This window comes from Urtica dioica, chromosome 5, assembly GCF_054948205.1.
Source record: "Urtica dioica subsp. dioica isolate 48M chromosome 5, U.dioica_male_clone48M_v1_H2, whole genome shotgun sequence".
Taxonomy (NCBI): Eukaryota; Viridiplantae; Streptophyta; class Magnoliopsida; order Rosales; family Urticaceae; genus Urtica; species Urtica dioica.
In genome coordinates, this window is record NC_142760.1 from 36,989,364 (window position 1) to 37,006,312 (window position 16,949).

Sequence of the window (16,949 nt, forward strand, 5' to 3'; positions counted from 1 at the left end):
TGACTATGGAAAGTTTACAATCACCTATGTGATGAAAATCCCTACCGGTGATGTTCCATATACAATAGGTAAAGCAATCCCATTTCGAGACCAAGAAGAAATTAATCATAGTTCATTAGATAAAGCATCTACAGGATTTTCATGTTCTATTTCTAGTATTTATGCATTGATAGATCAACTTGTCAGATTTAAAGCTGAAGATTATGACTGTGCTAAGATCTCCAGTATATCCTTACGAATCTATCTTTCTTCACCTAAGTCAAGTGCTATGCCTTTAATAAAGGATGCGTACATAAAAAAGACTATCTGGGAATGCATAAAATCATATAAAGATGCAGTCAAATGCAGTCCTAATGATACATTATCCAGGACCATAAATAATACAACCAAAAAACGTTTCTATGATAAAAATAATTATCTCACAGCTATCATACCTTCTAATGATAAAATGCATTCATTCATAGTTGCTGATTTAAAGACAGTAATATTAAATGATGTGCATGTGCCGTACGCAGTTGGATTTTTAATAGTTCGACCAGAAGATGATCTGTCTTCATCGTCGATATATGATGAAATTGAATCATATTTTAGTGAAGATTTCCCATCTATAGTATTTCAAACTTTTGAAGAACGGAGCAACAAGATAATGTTTGACTTTTTAGAACGTTTAGTTGTAGTTATTAGAATGGAAATGAAAAAAAAAAGATTCCCATTTGCAAATTGTATACTTTCATAACTTTTCACGATTTGATGGCATAATCCTATTAAAGTATTTAGCTACTCATGGTAGCAAATACACGTTCAAACCTCTTATGAGGAATAATAAATTGTACGAGTTATCAATCTATCAGAAAAAATCACCTATAAAAAAGAAAAAGAATGATTTATCAACTGATGATACTAGGCAGCCTAAACTTCTATTTAAATTAAGGGATTCGTTAACACTATTAACAGGCAGTCTAGATCAATTATCTAAAAATCTCTGTCATCATTTAGGTCATAAAGGCTCTATCCAACATGAAAATGTGAAAGTTGAGAATCTGAATAATAATAGGTCTTCCTTATTGGATTATATGAAACAAGACATTCTTTTGTTAGGCGGTGTCATGCAGAGAGCACAAGGCTTGGTAGTCTTTCTGCACGAGATAAGATGGTAGCTATTACTCTTCAAGGAGCGGCATCAATGGGATCATATGATTACCGAACTAACAGGGCTTATAAACCACATAAAGGCGCATAAGGGTGAGCGATGCGTCATTTCGATACGAGTATCTTCTTTTATCTTCGATTGGTGCCTCTGTATAAAATAGTTACTATCTTCGATATGAATATGATCATTATCTCACATTCTCCCTCGATAGAGTATGTATCTTCGATCCGTCATTATCTCACTTCGTCATTCAAATCGATTGGTGCCTCTCGTATCTTTCTTCTCGTACCTCGAGCATCTTCTTCGATCTGTATCTTACCTCGAGCCTCTCACTCTGTTATCTTCGATCCCATTTCGTTTCTCCGGATCATGAAACAAACCATTCATGGCATTATCTTTCAAAGATATCACATCAATTGAAGTCATTGCTACGAACCAATGACCAGAACATCATTAAAGAACCAACCGGGTTGTTCATGGTATTCAACTCTTTATTCCATGATTCAAATAACTCATGTTATGTTTCCGTATCATGTTTTTCTTGATCATACGGATGATCGATCCCGGTGTACAACCTTTAAAGTAAAGTCTATCATGTCTTTTGGTACCTGAAAAGCTGTTTGTTCAAAATATTATCTTTGTTTCGTCCGTCTATGGAAAACACCTCTCTCGAGCATCTCACTCCGTCATTTCGATACCTCTCGTATCTTTCCTCGAGTATCTCACTTCGTACGGGGCTGCTAATGTCATTTAATGGGTGTTTAATGCTGTTAGATCCTTCATGTAGTTTAATGCAGTTCAATGACATTCATCAGATACGAGGCACCAATCGAAATGACGGAGTGAGATAATCGAAGAAAGATAAATGCAGATACTGTCAATTAGCTTAGCTGAAAAACATCGAAGATAAGATAACGGATCGAAGATACTCTATACCGAAGGTATTGAGGTATCGAACGGAGTGAGATGAATGTGAGATAAGCTCGAAAGATACCATAATGACCTGAAAGAGATACTTGAAGATGACTCTTTTACTTTGACATCTTTGTTTGCATTGTTGTTCCGCTGCATTAACTTTCTCTGAGATCCACCCATACTGTACTAAGGTTAATCAATGCTCTTTAATGCGGTTTCTATTAATGCTGGAATGGAAAAACAAACCTTTATTCTATGGCTCCTACGAATATCAATGGAAACAAAGAGCAATGCTCTTCTTTTTTGGGAAATCGATCTAGCAATCTTTCTTGTACAACTCAAAAAGAGAACTGGTGTTCATGTATAACCGGAACTAGTTGTTTGTCTGGTCTATATAAAATGCCGTGGGTCTTATGAATAACCAAGCCATCCTGCTCAAGTGGTTCTCTTAGAACTCCAGTTCTATTATTATTCTAACTTGACTTTATTAAATAAAAAAACTACTAACTAGAAAAATGAAAGACGATCGATTATCTACCCAAGAAGATAGAGAGTCCCACAGTAGAGAAAAGGTCACAAATAGAGTTGAACCAAGTAACATTGCAAAGGCATAATGATAGTAGGGTCGGGAGATCCCCGCCCCCCGAACCGGACGTGAAGGTCTCCCCTCATCCGGCTCTCTGCAGGGGAATCTCACTGCTTCCCCTAATATCCACATAAGAAAGTATTCCGCATCAGTAGCAGTCCCATTGATATAACTTGCATGAAACCCTTAATCTACCGTATTAACTCATAAGCATTAACTCTCACTATTTATTCCTATAACAACTCAACTCTTCATGTTGGTCCGTCCTATCATTGAACAGAACCCGGAGCTACATTAAGGTATCGATTTGAATGACGCAGTGAGATAAGCGAGATACCGGACATACATAAAAGAGAATGTGAGATACTCATACGAGGTATCGAAGATAACGCAGTGAGATAAGCGAGATACCGGAGTGAGATAATGACGGAGTGAGATAATGACGAAGTGAGATAATGACGAAGTGAGATAATGACGCAGTGAGATATCGAGAGGTTTCGGAGATAAAAGAGATAAGAAAGATAAATGCAGATACTGTTCACCGTATTAAGGTACCGAAGGTAAGATCGAGGATACTCGAGGTACCGAAGGTAAGATCGAGGATACTCGAGGTATCAAAGTACGAGGCATCGAAGCGTAGATACTGAGTTATAATGCTGTTATATCTATGGTTTGTTGTTATACCGCCAGCTGTTGTTTCTGTCCCCTTTCTTTCTATTCATTACCGGGATTATGTTATGCAGTTGTTATTCATAATGCATGTCATCAAGCCTGCCTGCTTAGTTCTATAATGAGTCTTTTCCTTGAATGACCTGAAATGTTGGTACTATGAATGCCATTAATGTTGTTGTTGAATTGTTATCAACCTTTACCTTTACCTTTAAAGCATTAATCGATGTACCTTTAACACTTTCCTACGGCTCTTCTCCTCCGGTATAGATAACATTATGAGAGCTATTTCTTTTCTTTAATGTCTTTATTCGTTGAATTGACCAGACCTACGGGAGTATATCATTATAGAACCCTATACATTCTAACCCTTTCCTACGGTTAATCAAGGTTCTAGAGTTCATGCAGATGAATGATGATTAATGAGAGTTCTTTAATTCTCTAGTTATACTATAAATCTAGTTCTTGTTTCATTCAATGGGAATAACGTTAATGTGTTGCCTATCAAATGGCACTCAGTCGTCTATTTCAAAGATGGAGTCAATGCTATTAATACCGGTGAGTCATTTAAGACCATTCTCATAGCCGTAAAATCTCGTGCTAAAGAGAGTACAAAAGAATAGTAAACGGAGTACACCGCAGAAAGATTCTAAATATGAGAAGTTCCCCTTGGATATTGAATTAAGAAGAAGGAAATGAAGAACGAAACGAAATAAAGCGTTTCTAGTTTGGGATGAGCTTATGTCTGGTAATAGAATAGGGCGGCTTGCTCTGACCAAGACTCCACTTTTTGCTCCGTCCATGGAGCGGATGAATTTCCTGGAATGTAGACAGACAAAAAGAGGGAATGCAGGGATAGGAATAGGAATTATAGTACCATTGGAAGAAGGGGCACCCGTGGGAACATCTCTACTGACGAACCATTTCAATAGTACGGGTGCTGCCGTGCCACAAGGCACGACCATGGAAGTAATGAAAAAGAAAGAGTAATGTAGTTGGACCATACGTAGCTAACTAAGGACAAAAGGGCAGAAAAAGGGGAAGAAGCATTAGGTAACCGAAGTCGTTATCACGGGCATCGGAGTGTATGCTTCCACTAGACAAGTGGTTTTTGAAGCATCAAGTGTACATGACTATTAATAAGAGTTTTTTCCTCCATTGAAATACAGGTATCGAAGCGAAGCGTAGATACTGATTCTAGAAAGAAATAGGTGCATTAAGAAACCCCTTTACACGTCCGTCCAGAAAGGAGCGAGCCGGTCGGGACAACAATTCATAACCCGGAATAACCTTGACAAACTGGCATTCAAGAATAAAGGCCAGAGAGAGTTCATTATAGAACCATTCATAGACCGACCTGGCACAACATTAACTTACATTCAATGACATTATGATGCCAATCAATGAATAGTGATCGATCATCTTTTCATAATGTCATTCCGGACGTAACGTAAAAGATCTGATCTGTCAGACATAGCATTTCAATTTGGGACTTTAATATACGGGCATAGAAGTTCAGTTCTTTATAAGAATAGTGTTTAACAGAAGAGTTCTATAATGGTATCGGGGAAAAAATGCTCTATATACTTACTATATAATGCGAATTCATGCTGGGCTCATAGGTTGGATTATCGTTGTTGCAGTGTTGTTTGTTATGTATGGAAATGGGCCTTAGACTAGTAGTGCTCGGAGGCTTACCCACTCTAGAGTCGAATTATACATGATAACTCACATGATAACTCAACCATCTTACCAATTCTTACTCTATAAAGATTGCAGCGTTAGCCACAACCTTCCTCCAGTATCTCCCGAGCAACTATTTCGTCCGTTAAAGGAGATTCGGGAAAAGATGGAATAGGAAGACGTGTTTCCAGAACAAACAAGATACGGGTTGAGAAGGGGGAGTTAGCAAAGTTAGACAAGATTGGAATGGGCGTAGGAACATGTATTGATGTACCAGATCGGCTAATACTCCCAGGTTGATGCGATGTATTCCACCAGTTGACTGAAGACTTGATTATTGGTATATCGATCGGTCCAGCACGGATTGAAATAGAAGCCGGTTCGACAGGAAGCTTTTGAAAACGCAGTGCACCCAGGTAAATAAGGAACGAGATGAATACAGAGGTTAAACGAGCATCCCACACCCAAAAGGTGCCCCACATAGGTCTTCCCCGAAACCCCCCAGTAACTAAGGTAAACAACGTAAAAAATACACCCATTTCTATACCGGTTCCGGAAGAGCGAAGAAAAAGGGGATGTTTTGTTAATAGGAAAAAGAAAGTGTTTATAGCCGTAGCGATATAAACAAGAATACTCATCCGAGCCGCAGGAACATGTACATACGGAATACGAGAATTTCCACCTTGTTGAAGATCTAGTGGTGCTACCCGAAGACTTAAATGAATAGCCATCGCTGTTAAGAACAACCGAGATCCAATGATAATTTGCGCGTAGCTTCTGGTCTTTGACATCAAAAAAGAAGGTTGTAATAACGAAACGGACATGTATGTATTTTGTGATTAATGAAAGAAACGGCATCCGGGAGTTCAAATAGACGGTCAGAGGAAAGCTACTGGTTGTAGTAACAGTAACGGATTGATTTAATACTACCTACTTTTGGAATGATTTCAAGATATTAACATCATGACCCCTATAAGAAAGAGAAAAAAGATAGAATTAACTGCAGCCATAACACGAAACAGGTAATAAACCTACCATTATTCCAGAGAAGAATACAAGAACTCTAACCGAAGGATAGTCCGATAATAACAAGAATACCGAAGGAGATACCCAGCATGACATAGAACGCGATAACAACAGAAACTGGATCATTAACAACAAACAGAGATATAGACCAGCTATCCATTCTATAGAGACAGCATGACATAGATATAAACCAGCTATAGAAAGTGAGCTATAGAACCATAGCAAGAACAAAGAATTAGAGAACAAAGAACAGGTATTAGTTGTGTATAGTATCTTCTTCCAGTATTCCAGCCGTATTCATCCCTACGGTTAGCTACAGAAAGCTTGTTATATGTTGTTAGTATCCTTCTGTCCTTCATGAGTTCTTTTATTTCCTGGAATGAATGCAGTTCTCCGAAGGGCAAGTTCTATAGAGCTACGGCTTGTGATGTTGTTGTTCTTCATGAGTTCATGCGGGGACTACAGTCTTTCATGGAATGTCATGCAGTTCATCGAATGGGTCTAGTTTCTTGTCTTATTTTTTTTTTTGAATTGAAATGTTGACTCCAAGTTGGCCAAGCAACTCTTGATAATGAGTTGCCACTGCAGAGTCTGCAATGACAATATCATCAGAGCATAAGCGGAGAATGGCTTAACCGGTCTGCCCTCTTTGCTGCCAAAACATGGTGTGAAAGCGCGAAGATGGCCCCGTAATATCCTAATGGTTGCCCTGAAACAAAACACAAGAAAGAAGGAACCTTCACCGAAAAGGATGGAGGACCAACATAAAATGTGTTGAGACCAAGGGTGCCATTAATGATTACATTTGCGGTAGTTGAACCAAAAATACATGCATAAAGGCCAACGATCAGCTAAAGCAATACCATGATGAACCAAGAAATCGCCGGGTCCTATTGTTAAGAATAGCGAATTACTATTTTCATTAATAGCATTTAACCAACCCGGCAACCATATGCTTCGACCGGCATTGAACGCGGGACCATTCGTTGAAGATAAAAGTACATCGAACCCATATGAAGTTTTACCATGAGCGGATTGTATCCATTGGGCAAATATGGGTTCAATCAAGATTTGTTTTTCTGGAGTACCAAAAGCAAGCATGACATCATTATGAACATAAATTCCCAAAGTATGGAACCCGAGAAACAGGCTGGCCCAACTTAAATGCGAGATGATAGCTTCTTTATGGTCTAACATTCTTGCCAATACATTATCCTCATTTTGTTCCGGATTGTAATCTCTAATAAAAAATATAGCTCCATGAGCGAAGGCTATCCGGCACAAAGTCAAACAAGTTTAAAATAGTTTCTGACTCAACTACAAATAAAATAACATATCACACATTTATCGTCACATGTCGGATGTAATATTTATATGCAAGTTGGAAGAATTGTTTACTTCTCATGACGAGAGGTTAGTCAAAATCCTTGCTTCTTCTACTAGATTTTAAATGCTTGTTTGTTTATGGATAAATGATATTTTTGATCCCTCATCTTTGACCACTTTAACAAGTTACACCCCGAACGAAAAAAACTGCTTTATCAATCATTTATGATGGTCACTTTTTCACTTTCAGTCCTTCTGTTAGCATTGTTGTTAAAATTGACTGAAAATTCTCACGTGTAGAACAAAAAAAAAATTATCAGAATACCCTTAACTATTGTGTACATTCTACCAGAAATTATCGAGCAACGACGAACAGTCTACCTCTATCTCCGTCGTTGACTCCGAAGCCGGCGGCGAGAGCTGCTCTGATCGGAAGGCAGTGCTCTGTTTTCCAATTCACGATTGTGTACATTCTCTATTTGCAGAAGCTGAGAAAAGCAATATAGATGGAGTACTCGACAGGAAGAGATTTTCTGTTCTGTAATTTGTGTGGGACGATGCTCGCTTTGGCCTCCAAACACAGTGCTCAGTGTCCCTTCTGCAAGAACAAGCTTAACCTCAAAGGTAAGTTAATTTGTCAATACTAATTTAGTCTTGTCTTTTTTCGTTCTTTCTTTCATTTCTGGTGTTGATTTCATCAGAGTAGTAGTTATCTTCATTTGAATGTTATATATCGTCTAAGCCTCTCTCACTCGTAGTAGTAGATCACATGCTCTCGTGAGAGATTTTTGAATTAGATGGCCATGAAACTTGAAATGAATTCTGAGATGTTCCTCTCGACTTGTGTGAAAAGGTCAAATTTTGGGTCGGAACACAACCTAATTCTTGTGAGATTCGGCTTCCTTGGTGCTCTCTCTCTCTCACTCTCTATCCCGGTGTCTTTTTCTCGGCGGCGGTCCTTGGTGGCTCGCGGCGGCCGTTTTCCCTCAGCCACGGCGCGCGCTCGAGATGGGTTTCGGGTCTCGGTGACACGCGTTCCGATACCGAAGACGCTGAGGATCGACGACCCGGCTGAGGCGGCGAAGAGCTCGATTTGGGCCACGCTCGGGATCAGGAATGCAAATCCTGCGGCCATGTCGACGGAGAAGCAACGCGAGAGATAGAAGAAGAAGAAGAAGAAAAAAAAAAGAAGAAGATATTTTTCTTTTTCTTAACTATTATTTTTTATTTATTTTTTTAATTGTAATATGATTTGTTTTTAATTTATTATTAAATTACGATTTTGTCCTCATTTAAAAAGCACATGATAAGCACATGATCCATTTTTCATCCGTTTTGACGGTTTTTTTAACAGAAGGACTGAAAGTGAAAAAGTGACTATCATAAAGGACTGATAAAGCAGTTTTTTTCGTTCGGGGTGCAACTTTTAAAGTGGTTAAAGATGAGAGACCAAAAATGTCATTTATTCTTTGTTTATTTGTCAAATGAATAAAGGACTAAAACTACAACCCAGCTAATTTATTTTAAGAGATTATCAATATTTATATGGGAAAATAACACATTTATACCCTGTGTTTTAGTGAAATATCGAGTTTAACCCTCGGTTTTCAAAAATGTCGAGTTCATACCCTCTGTTTAACTAAAATGACGAAATTATACCCCATGTTTAACTAAAATGATGAAATTATACCCTGAAATAGACAACAGTGTCACGAATATTCTTTTTATTGACTTTTCATTGACGTTGACTATAATATGTATATATAAACACCAATTATCTTTATTCATTCGCGGCATATATGTAATTTATTTAAAAACTAAAAAATAAACAACAGTCTCTTAATCGTGAAGAACACAGAAAGAAGCAAATGGGTAAACATCGATAGTTGATAGTCATCAAAATCGCATATTCGAACAGAGAATCCAGAATTTAGAGTTACAATTCGAACACGGAATGAAGTCATTTCTTAGGAGGTATGAGTTTTATTATTTAATTTCAATTTAAGGCTATTTTTATTTCAAAATTGAGAATTTGGAAGTTAGGGCACAGATTTAGAATTGATTTGGTTTTTCTTATATAAGAGTTAATATCAATGAAAGGGAGATTTGTGACGTTGTTATTCATTTCAGGGTATAATTTCGTCATTTTAGTTAAACAGAGGGTATGAACTCGACATTTTTGAAAACCGAGGGTTAAACTCGACATTTCACTAAAACACAGGGTATAAATGTGATATTTTCCCTATTTATATTTGCTAAAGTTCTTCGATGGTTTAATTTCCCAGTTAAATTCTACTCAAATTAAAAAAAAAAATGAAAAAACAAAAATTCCCTGTTATTTTCTTTTTTTTTTTTCAGTCAATGGACCAGATTTCTAATCTAAATTGTACTTTGTATAATGTTTTATTACTTCTAGGCCATATTGTCTACCACACTACACCATTATTGTTGAAAAAAAAAAAACACAATTAACATTTAATAGATAAGAAGAAAAAAAAAGTAAAAAGAAAAAAATTTACATTTAAGTGTCTGAGAGGCACCTATGCAAAGTTTTTATAATTTATACGGAATACAACAAGCAACATACATAATAATATACCAATCTCGGTCAGGCTGGTTGTGAAACGTTATGAAGACAAGCTTAACCAACCAATAACTCCAAACAATATTTTACAGTGTTAAAAGAAGAATTAAAACATAAGTTACATGAAAAAGGCAGTGTAAGTTTCTTCCAAATTAGCTTCTTAAGTCCACCAATTATCAACGAATCATATAGACGATGGAGTTGGAGTGATAGTTGGGACACCGTCAACAGAAGAAGATCGTATCTGTGTGTCTCGGCCTACTTCATTTCGACTGTTTTCTGTTTTCCCTGTCAATTTAATTTTGTAACCCACCACATAAGCTCAACTTGTGTAAAGCTATCTTACAGAGTTTTGAAAAAAACGTAATACCTTTAGAGAAGCAGTATTTCCGTAGAATGTAGAATAATGCGCAGGCTAGACCAAGAAGACCCAGAGAAGTAACTACACTCACAATCATAACCCATTTTCGGTGGTTTCTCCTTGAAGCTCCTAGAACAACTTAAAAGATGGCGATGGAACAGATAAAAAAGAAAGAATAAAAAAAGAAGAAGTACAACGGTTAATGTATACGGAAGCTTGATATACCTCTATCCTTGCGCTTGTAAAAGTATTCCTCGTTGTAAATATATGGAACGTCCAAGGCATGTCCATCTGAGAACTTGCAGGAAGATCCATCGGGCATCGTAGAAGCATAAGCCCAACAAGAGCAGTTATTCCGACATTCCTCTTTGCAGTCACTCAGACTCATATTGACGTTCTCTGAATAAGACCACGTATTCATTAGTGCGAATACGAGCTCGAATTCATCCCCGGCGCTGCAATTTGATGCCTTCTGCTCTATACAACCTTCTGAGTTTTTTCTCTTTTTTACATCGTCGCACGTCACTGCAGGAACAAGCACCGTACTGTGGGAATATCCGTAAAAGAAGCGGATATTTCCGGTGGAATTGATCTCGATGAACGAATAAGAACCAGAATCAATCAACTTCCAGGAAAAGTAGCTTTCGTTTTCGTTCGAGATGTAGCTGAACTGCATATTGACATAGATCTGGGTATCAAAAGGGAATGACATCTGATCCTTGTTTTTCCACGTCAGGCTTCGCCAGTAAGGAGTCCCTCTTCGCCGGACTTCGAGCTGTTTCGTGCTGTTTGGGTCGACGCCAAATGTGAACGCTCCGGGAGACGGATCTCCCGGGCTGAGCCACGACGTGGGGAAATGTTTCCGAGGCTGAGTTTGATTCTTCAAGTCAAACAAACGGATCTTCATCCCCGGGAGAATCGTGTCCGTCGGATGATCGAAACTCTGCCACACGACCTGTCGACCGGCTTTCAGGACCAGATTTCCCGAGTTGAGAAGAACGAGAGTCGTATTCGGATATATTGCAGTTTGTCCGGAATTGATGGTGATAGAGGCTCCTCGTTCGTCGCTGATCACCAAGAACCCGTCTCGGGTGAAATTCAGATATCCCGAGGTGTCGTTCAGTGGATTTTCTCTGTTCGCCACCCAAACCATCTTCTGATCAATCGAGTCCATGCATCGAACTGTCAGATAGCGGTTGCTTGAGTAAAGAGAGTTGAAGAATCCAAACCGGAAGAATTGGTTTGGGGACTCCAAGACCTGCCAGTCTTTGAGGAGTTGACCGGCATTTAGAGTGTTTGTTGCACTTGAAACATGGATCGACTGAAATAGCCAAACCAAGGACAAGCAAGAAAGAAGAGCCAATTGGCTAATTATGATTCTCATCTTTGGAAATGTTTGGGATCCCTAAAACATGAGGTGATTCTATTACATATATACATACATACATGGGTTTGTTTCCTGGGAATTTCCTGCTCTAAACTATTTCACAACTGGAAAACTACAGAGCTGTCAGATCAAGTAGCACTACAAGTTGCTACTATATATATGTTATACACAAAGTCAAAGATTTTCAAAATAATGTCTCTAAATAATGTAACCTAAGAGTCACGTATTCTGTTAATCAGTAATCACATGTGCAATATGATGTTTATATGCAATTTGGAAGAATTGGTTGACCTCCAATCTCAAATAATAATAAAAAATCAACTTGCTCGAATGTCTCAAAGAATTGGTTGATATATTGTCCAATCATGTATTGATTTTCCATTTCGTTCATGTTCATGATTTTAGATTAATAGTCGTGTCGCTGTTATGAAGCATAGACACCGCATCCAACGTGGTGGGTCTGGTCTATTCGAACACATCTCTCGAACTCAGTTTATGTAACATGTTTTGACCAATGTTGGTTAAACAAGCTCTTGAGCTTTTTTCTTCTTTCCACAAATTTCAAGCCTAAACATGGAAGGCTAGTTTAATGTTGGTAACAGTTACAAATCAAAAGGATTGTTACTTAAATATCTGTTAGTATCATTCAAGTCCCTGCGGTGATTTCACAATTATCACCGAGTATTTAATTCTCATTTTGAATGACATTTTATATTCTAGTTTCTGATTAACATCTGCCAAAACATCTTGCACTGAACAGTTTATGTTTTATTGACATTTACGTATTTTTACTACTGGTTTTATTTTTCATAAACTCTGTTTTTGTTTCTATATTTATTACTTCACAATAGCTAGAAACTCAAGTTGAGATTTATTTTGATCATTTCAGAAGTAGATCCGTTCTTAGGGCGAATAGTGTGTGTGTGTGTGTCTGTGTGTGTGTGTATGAAGACAGAGCATTTCAAGGTTTTTCATTTTCAGTCTTACCGTGATAACACAAAATAGAGAATTGTCAACCCAGCTTAGTAGCGCTATAAGTTGCTACTATGTCGTTCAGAAAGTCAAACAATTGTAAAATATTGACTATATGACTTAAATTACAAATATTCTACGAATAATAATGCAAAGGACACATTACCTTTTTCATCAACAATATTAAGAATTTATTCTCTAGAGTAAATTGTTTAACTGTGACAAAAATAATCAGCAATATTGTTGGTATAACCATGGGAAGCATAGTTACCAGCAGCGGAACTACTACTCACGCCCGCACGGACAAAAGCATCGCAATTATTGTGAGAACCGAGCTCAAGAAATCTAGACTTTTAAACTTTTAGTTTTGACAATTGTTTGAGAACTAGACAAGCTCAAGCTAAATGAAAAAAAAAAAAAAAAAAAAAAAAAAAAAAAAAGGTGGTCAGCTCACTATAGAACATAAAATATTTACCATTTTTAAGAAAATAAAAATTGTCCAATGCGATTATTTTGCTATATTTTTTGCAAAAGAAAATAAAAGGCACATAGAAGGAAACAGAGCTTGGGAAAAAAGACATAATCATGAATTTCTTTGCTTCGGGTTTTCAACCATAGAAACTGCAAATAACTTTTATCTGAACGATATCTAGTGCATGGGTTACAAGAAAAAAAAGTGTATTGCGACCCGATTCTCAAAGAATCATATAAACAATGAAATTTATAGTGCTATCGAGCGTATGTGGTTGAAATAGTGACACCGTTTACAGAGGAAGAGCTTGAACTCTGTGGATGATCTGCTGGAATAGCAGAGAAATAATTTGATTGTCTAAGTTCCGGAAGATTACCGGCATCACTTCCGAGAAGCATAGACGTGACATCAGCCATGTTTGGTCGATCCGACGCGTTCTCTTGCACGCACAACAACGCTATATGAACACATCTTTCGAATTCAAATGTCGAGCAATATGTTTCACTCAATGTTGGATCCATCAGCTCAAAACTCCTTTCTTCTCTCCACAAATTCCATGCCTGCATTTATATGGTTCTGTTAAGGATCTCACATCAGAAAGATAAAAGAACATGACAAAGTTTGTAAGGCCTTATCAATTGATTTTTAAATGGAACGTTATATTTAACCGTTTTTGGGCAGAGATGAAGATAGTACGAATTTGAGGATCTTGCTTACAAGTCGTGTTAAGTTTAGAGACCGATTTGAGTGATAGAATCCGGTGTTTCTCCGGCCACTAATGATTTCAAGCATCATGACTCCGAAGCTAAAAACATCAGATTTTACAGAAAAGAGACCGTCCATTGCATACTCCGGAGACATGTAACCACTGTTTCCAATGTCAAACCAGAATATTATTAGTGTGTAAAACTTCTTTTAGAATTCGTGATTTGTTTTACACGTTCGATAATGATGTCAAGAAAAAGAGAGAATTAGAAATGGACTTACTATGTGCCAACTATCCGGTTTGTGTTTGCACGAGATTCGTTCTCTCCGAAGATTTTTGCCGTCCCGAAATCTGATATTTTTGGATTCATGTTGTTGTCTAGCAAGATGTTGCTGGTTTTGAGATCTCTATGGATAATCTTCAATCTCGAGAATTTATGAAGGTATAGAAGCCCTTGAGAAATTCCTTCAATGATATTCATTCGTAGTTTCCAATCGAGTAAAACTCGCTTTGTTTCATCTGCCACATAATATTTCTTCACTTTACACCAAGCTTTTAAATCGGATGGATGAAGAAGTAGAAAGCAAAAACATGAATTGTGTGTGACAAACCAAAAAGGAAAGTGTCCAAGCTTTTGTTCGGAAGATACTCGTACACTAGCAACTTTTCTTCTCCTTTAATACAACAACCGTATAGCCTGACCAGATTTCTGTGTTGCACTTTCGATATCAACACCACTTCGTTTTTGAACTCTTCGGTCCCTTGAACAGATCTTTCGGACAGCCTTTTCACTGCAATCTCTTTGCCGTCGACCAACTTTCCCTACAAGGATAACCATAAAAAACTGAATTAATTTTAAATTCAGTGCAGTGAAAGTTTCATGGTTCTAATGGAATTTTATCCCACCTTAAACACTGGCCCAAAACCACCTTGACCAAGTTTATTTGCCTCAGAGAAGTTCCCTGTGGCGGTCTCTATTGTAGAAAACCCGAACATTGGTACTTCATGATCCGTGTTCCCATTAAGCATCAAATCGTGTGATCCACTTCCATCCATGGCTGCTATACTAGTCCCTAGCTCGGTTAGAAATTTATGTGTGTCTCGACCTACTCGGTTTTGCCTGCTTTCTTTTTTCCCTGTCATTTAATTTGATAAGCCAAACAATGATCATGAGCTCAACTTCTGCAATGCTATTTTACCGAGAATGTAATACCTTTAGAGAAGCAGTATTTCCGTAGAATGTAAAATATTGCGCAGGCTAGACCAAGAAGACCCAGAGAAGTAACTACACTCACAATCATAACCCGTTTTCGGTGGATTCTCCTTGAAGCTCCTAGAACAACAAATGATGGTTATAGAGTAACTCCACGATTTACAGAGACAGATATCAAAGAATAAAAAGAAATATTATCAAGAAAAATATATGTTTTCATACAGTTTCATTGAAGCTAGCTAGAATCATCATCTTTTGTTAGTTTTTAAGTTCAAGCATGTTGATTACTTCTATTTGGACCGAATAAAATGAAATATATCTCTTTCTGCTCAAAGCTTTACCTTTAGCGTTACGGTCGTAAAAGTATTCCTTTTCATATCTGTGCTGATCATCCTCTCGATATCCATAAAAGAACTTGCAATCCGATCCATCAGCCATTACAGAAGCATAAGCCGAGCAAGAACAGTTATTCCGACATTCCTCTTTGCAGTCACTGAGACTCATACCCACCTTATCCGAATAAATCCAAGAATTTGTTGACCTGTATACGAATACAAACTCATCACCGGCGCTACATTTTGATGCCTTCTGCTCTATACAACCATTGGAATTATCTTCCTTCGGTCCATCACAGGCCACTGCAGTACTGAATTCCGAACTGTCGGCCCCTCCAAAATAGACTTTTATATTACCGGTAGAATTGATCTCAATCCATGAATAATTAAAGCGATTAATACTGTAGGAAAAGTAGCTTTCGTTTTCATTTGAGGTGTAGTTCAACTTTATGTTATTCAAGTAGTCATTCTGAAAAGGGAAGTCACTCTGATTCTTCTCATTCCAGGTCGGGCTCCGCCAGTAAGGAATCCCTCTCCGCCGGACTTCGAGTTGCTTCGTGTCGTTTGGGTTGACTCCGAGTGTGAACGCTCCGGCTGATGGAAGTCCCGGGGTGAGCCACGACGTGAGGAATCGCTTCTGAGGCTGACTTTGATTCTTCAAGTCAAACAAGCCGATCTTCATGCCCGGGAGAATCGCGTCCGTCGGATGATCGAAGCTCTGCCACACGACCCGTTGACCGGCTTTTAGGACCAGATTTCCAGAGTCGAGAAGCGCGAGAGTCTTATTCGGATGCGTCGCAGGTTCTCTTGAGTTGATGGTGAAAGAAGCTCCTCTTTCTTGGCTGATCACCAAGTAACCATCTCGGGTGAAATTCAGATATCCCGAGGTGTCACTCAACGGGTTTTCTCTGTTCGCCACCCAAACCATCTTGTTCTCATCGAAGTCCATGCACCGGATCGCCAGATAGTGGTTGCTCGATTGAAAAGGAGTGAAAAATCCAAACTGGAACATTTTGTTTGGAGACTTCAAGACCTGCCAGTCTTTGAGGAGTTGACCAGCGGTCAGAGTGCTCGTTGCCCTCGAAAGATGGATCAACTGAAACAGCCAAATCAAGGCCAAGCAAGAAAGAGTAGCCAAATGGTTCATGACTCTTGTCTTTGGAAATGTGTTGCACAAACTCGATGTTCGGGATCTCTAAAAGAGTATGTGCTTCTCTTACATGGGTATATGGGTTTATTTCCTGCAATATTTTTACTACTGGAAAACCATGGAGTCAATAACACATGGTCAGATCAAGCAGGGTTACAAATTTCTACAATGCTATATACATAAAGTCAAACATTTTCAAAATAATGTCCTAAAAAAATATAACTTAAAGGTCAAATATTCTCTTAATCAGTAATCACATGTGCAGTGTGAAATTTATATGCAATTCGGAAGAATTTGTTGACTTTCAATCTCATATAAAAAGTCCACTTGGTCTACCAAGTCAGATACATTCAATTGTCTAATTATGTATTGATTTTCCAGTTCATTCATCTTTATGATGTTATATCTTTAATA

At 38.0% G+C, this 16,949-nt stretch overlaps 4 protein-coding genes across 5 annotated transcripts; all 4 read right to left on the bottom strand.

The window, feature by feature from the left end:
• Positions 1 to 3,912: 3,912 nt before the first annotated feature.
• Positions 3,913 to 5,919, bottom strand: ABCI5 (Cytochrome C assembly protein). Its single transcript, XM_089613936.1, has one exon. The coding sequence runs from the start codon at positions 5,825 to 5,827 to the stop codon at positions 5,102 to 5,104; it is 726 nt and encodes a 241-aa protein (XP_089470062.1). The 5' UTR covers positions 5,828 to 5,919; the 3' UTR covers positions 3,913 to 5,101.
• Positions 5,920 to 9,888: 3,969 nt separating this feature from the next.
• LOC149398213 (G-type lectin S-receptor-like serine/threonine-protein kinase SD1-1) lies at positions 9,889 to 11,018 on the bottom strand. 2 transcript variants are annotated; one of them, XM_089614495.1, is made up of 3 exons: positions 10,526 to 11,018; positions 10,310 to 10,429; positions 9,889 to 10,227 (listed from the first exon to the last, which is right to left on the bottom strand). In XM_089614495.1, exons 1-3 carry the CDS (start codon positions 11,010 to 11,012, stop codon positions 10,124 to 10,126), a joined length of 711 nt encoding a protein of 236 aa, XP_089470621.1. In that variant the 5' UTR covers positions 11,013 to 11,018; the 3' UTR covers positions 9,889 to 10,123. The 2 variants fall into 2 exon arrangements, with proteins under 2 accessions (XP_089470621.1, XP_089470620.1); XM_089614494.1 differs by having other exon boundaries at positions 10,310 to 10,438.
• Positions 11,019 to 11,032: 14 nt separating this feature from the next.
• LOC149398214 (G-type lectin S-receptor-like serine/threonine-protein kinase At1g67520) lies at positions 11,033 to 11,684 on the bottom strand. The gene is made up of 2 exons (XM_089614513.1): positions 11,198 to 11,684; positions 11,033 to 11,136 (listed from the first exon to the last, which is right to left on the bottom strand). Exons 1-2 carry the CDS (start codon positions 11,682 to 11,684, stop codon positions 11,033 to 11,035), a joined length of 591 nt encoding a protein of 196 aa, XP_089470639.1.
• A 1,704-nt stretch (positions 11,685 to 13,388) lies between these two features.
• Positions 13,389 to 16,532, bottom strand: LOC149398215 (G-type lectin S-receptor-like serine/threonine-protein kinase CES101). Its single transcript, XM_089614514.1, has 7 exons — positions 15,392 to 16,532; positions 15,051 to 15,170; positions 14,744 to 14,973; positions 14,449 to 14,659; positions 14,119 to 14,356; positions 13,849 to 13,999; positions 13,389 to 13,691 (listed from the first exon to the last, which is right to left on the bottom strand). The coding sequence occupies exons 1-7, from the start codon at positions 16,530 to 16,532 to the stop codon at positions 13,389 to 13,391; spliced, it is 2,394 nt and encodes a 797-aa protein (XP_089470640.1).
• Between the last annotated feature and the right edge of the window lie 417 nt (positions 16,533 to 16,949).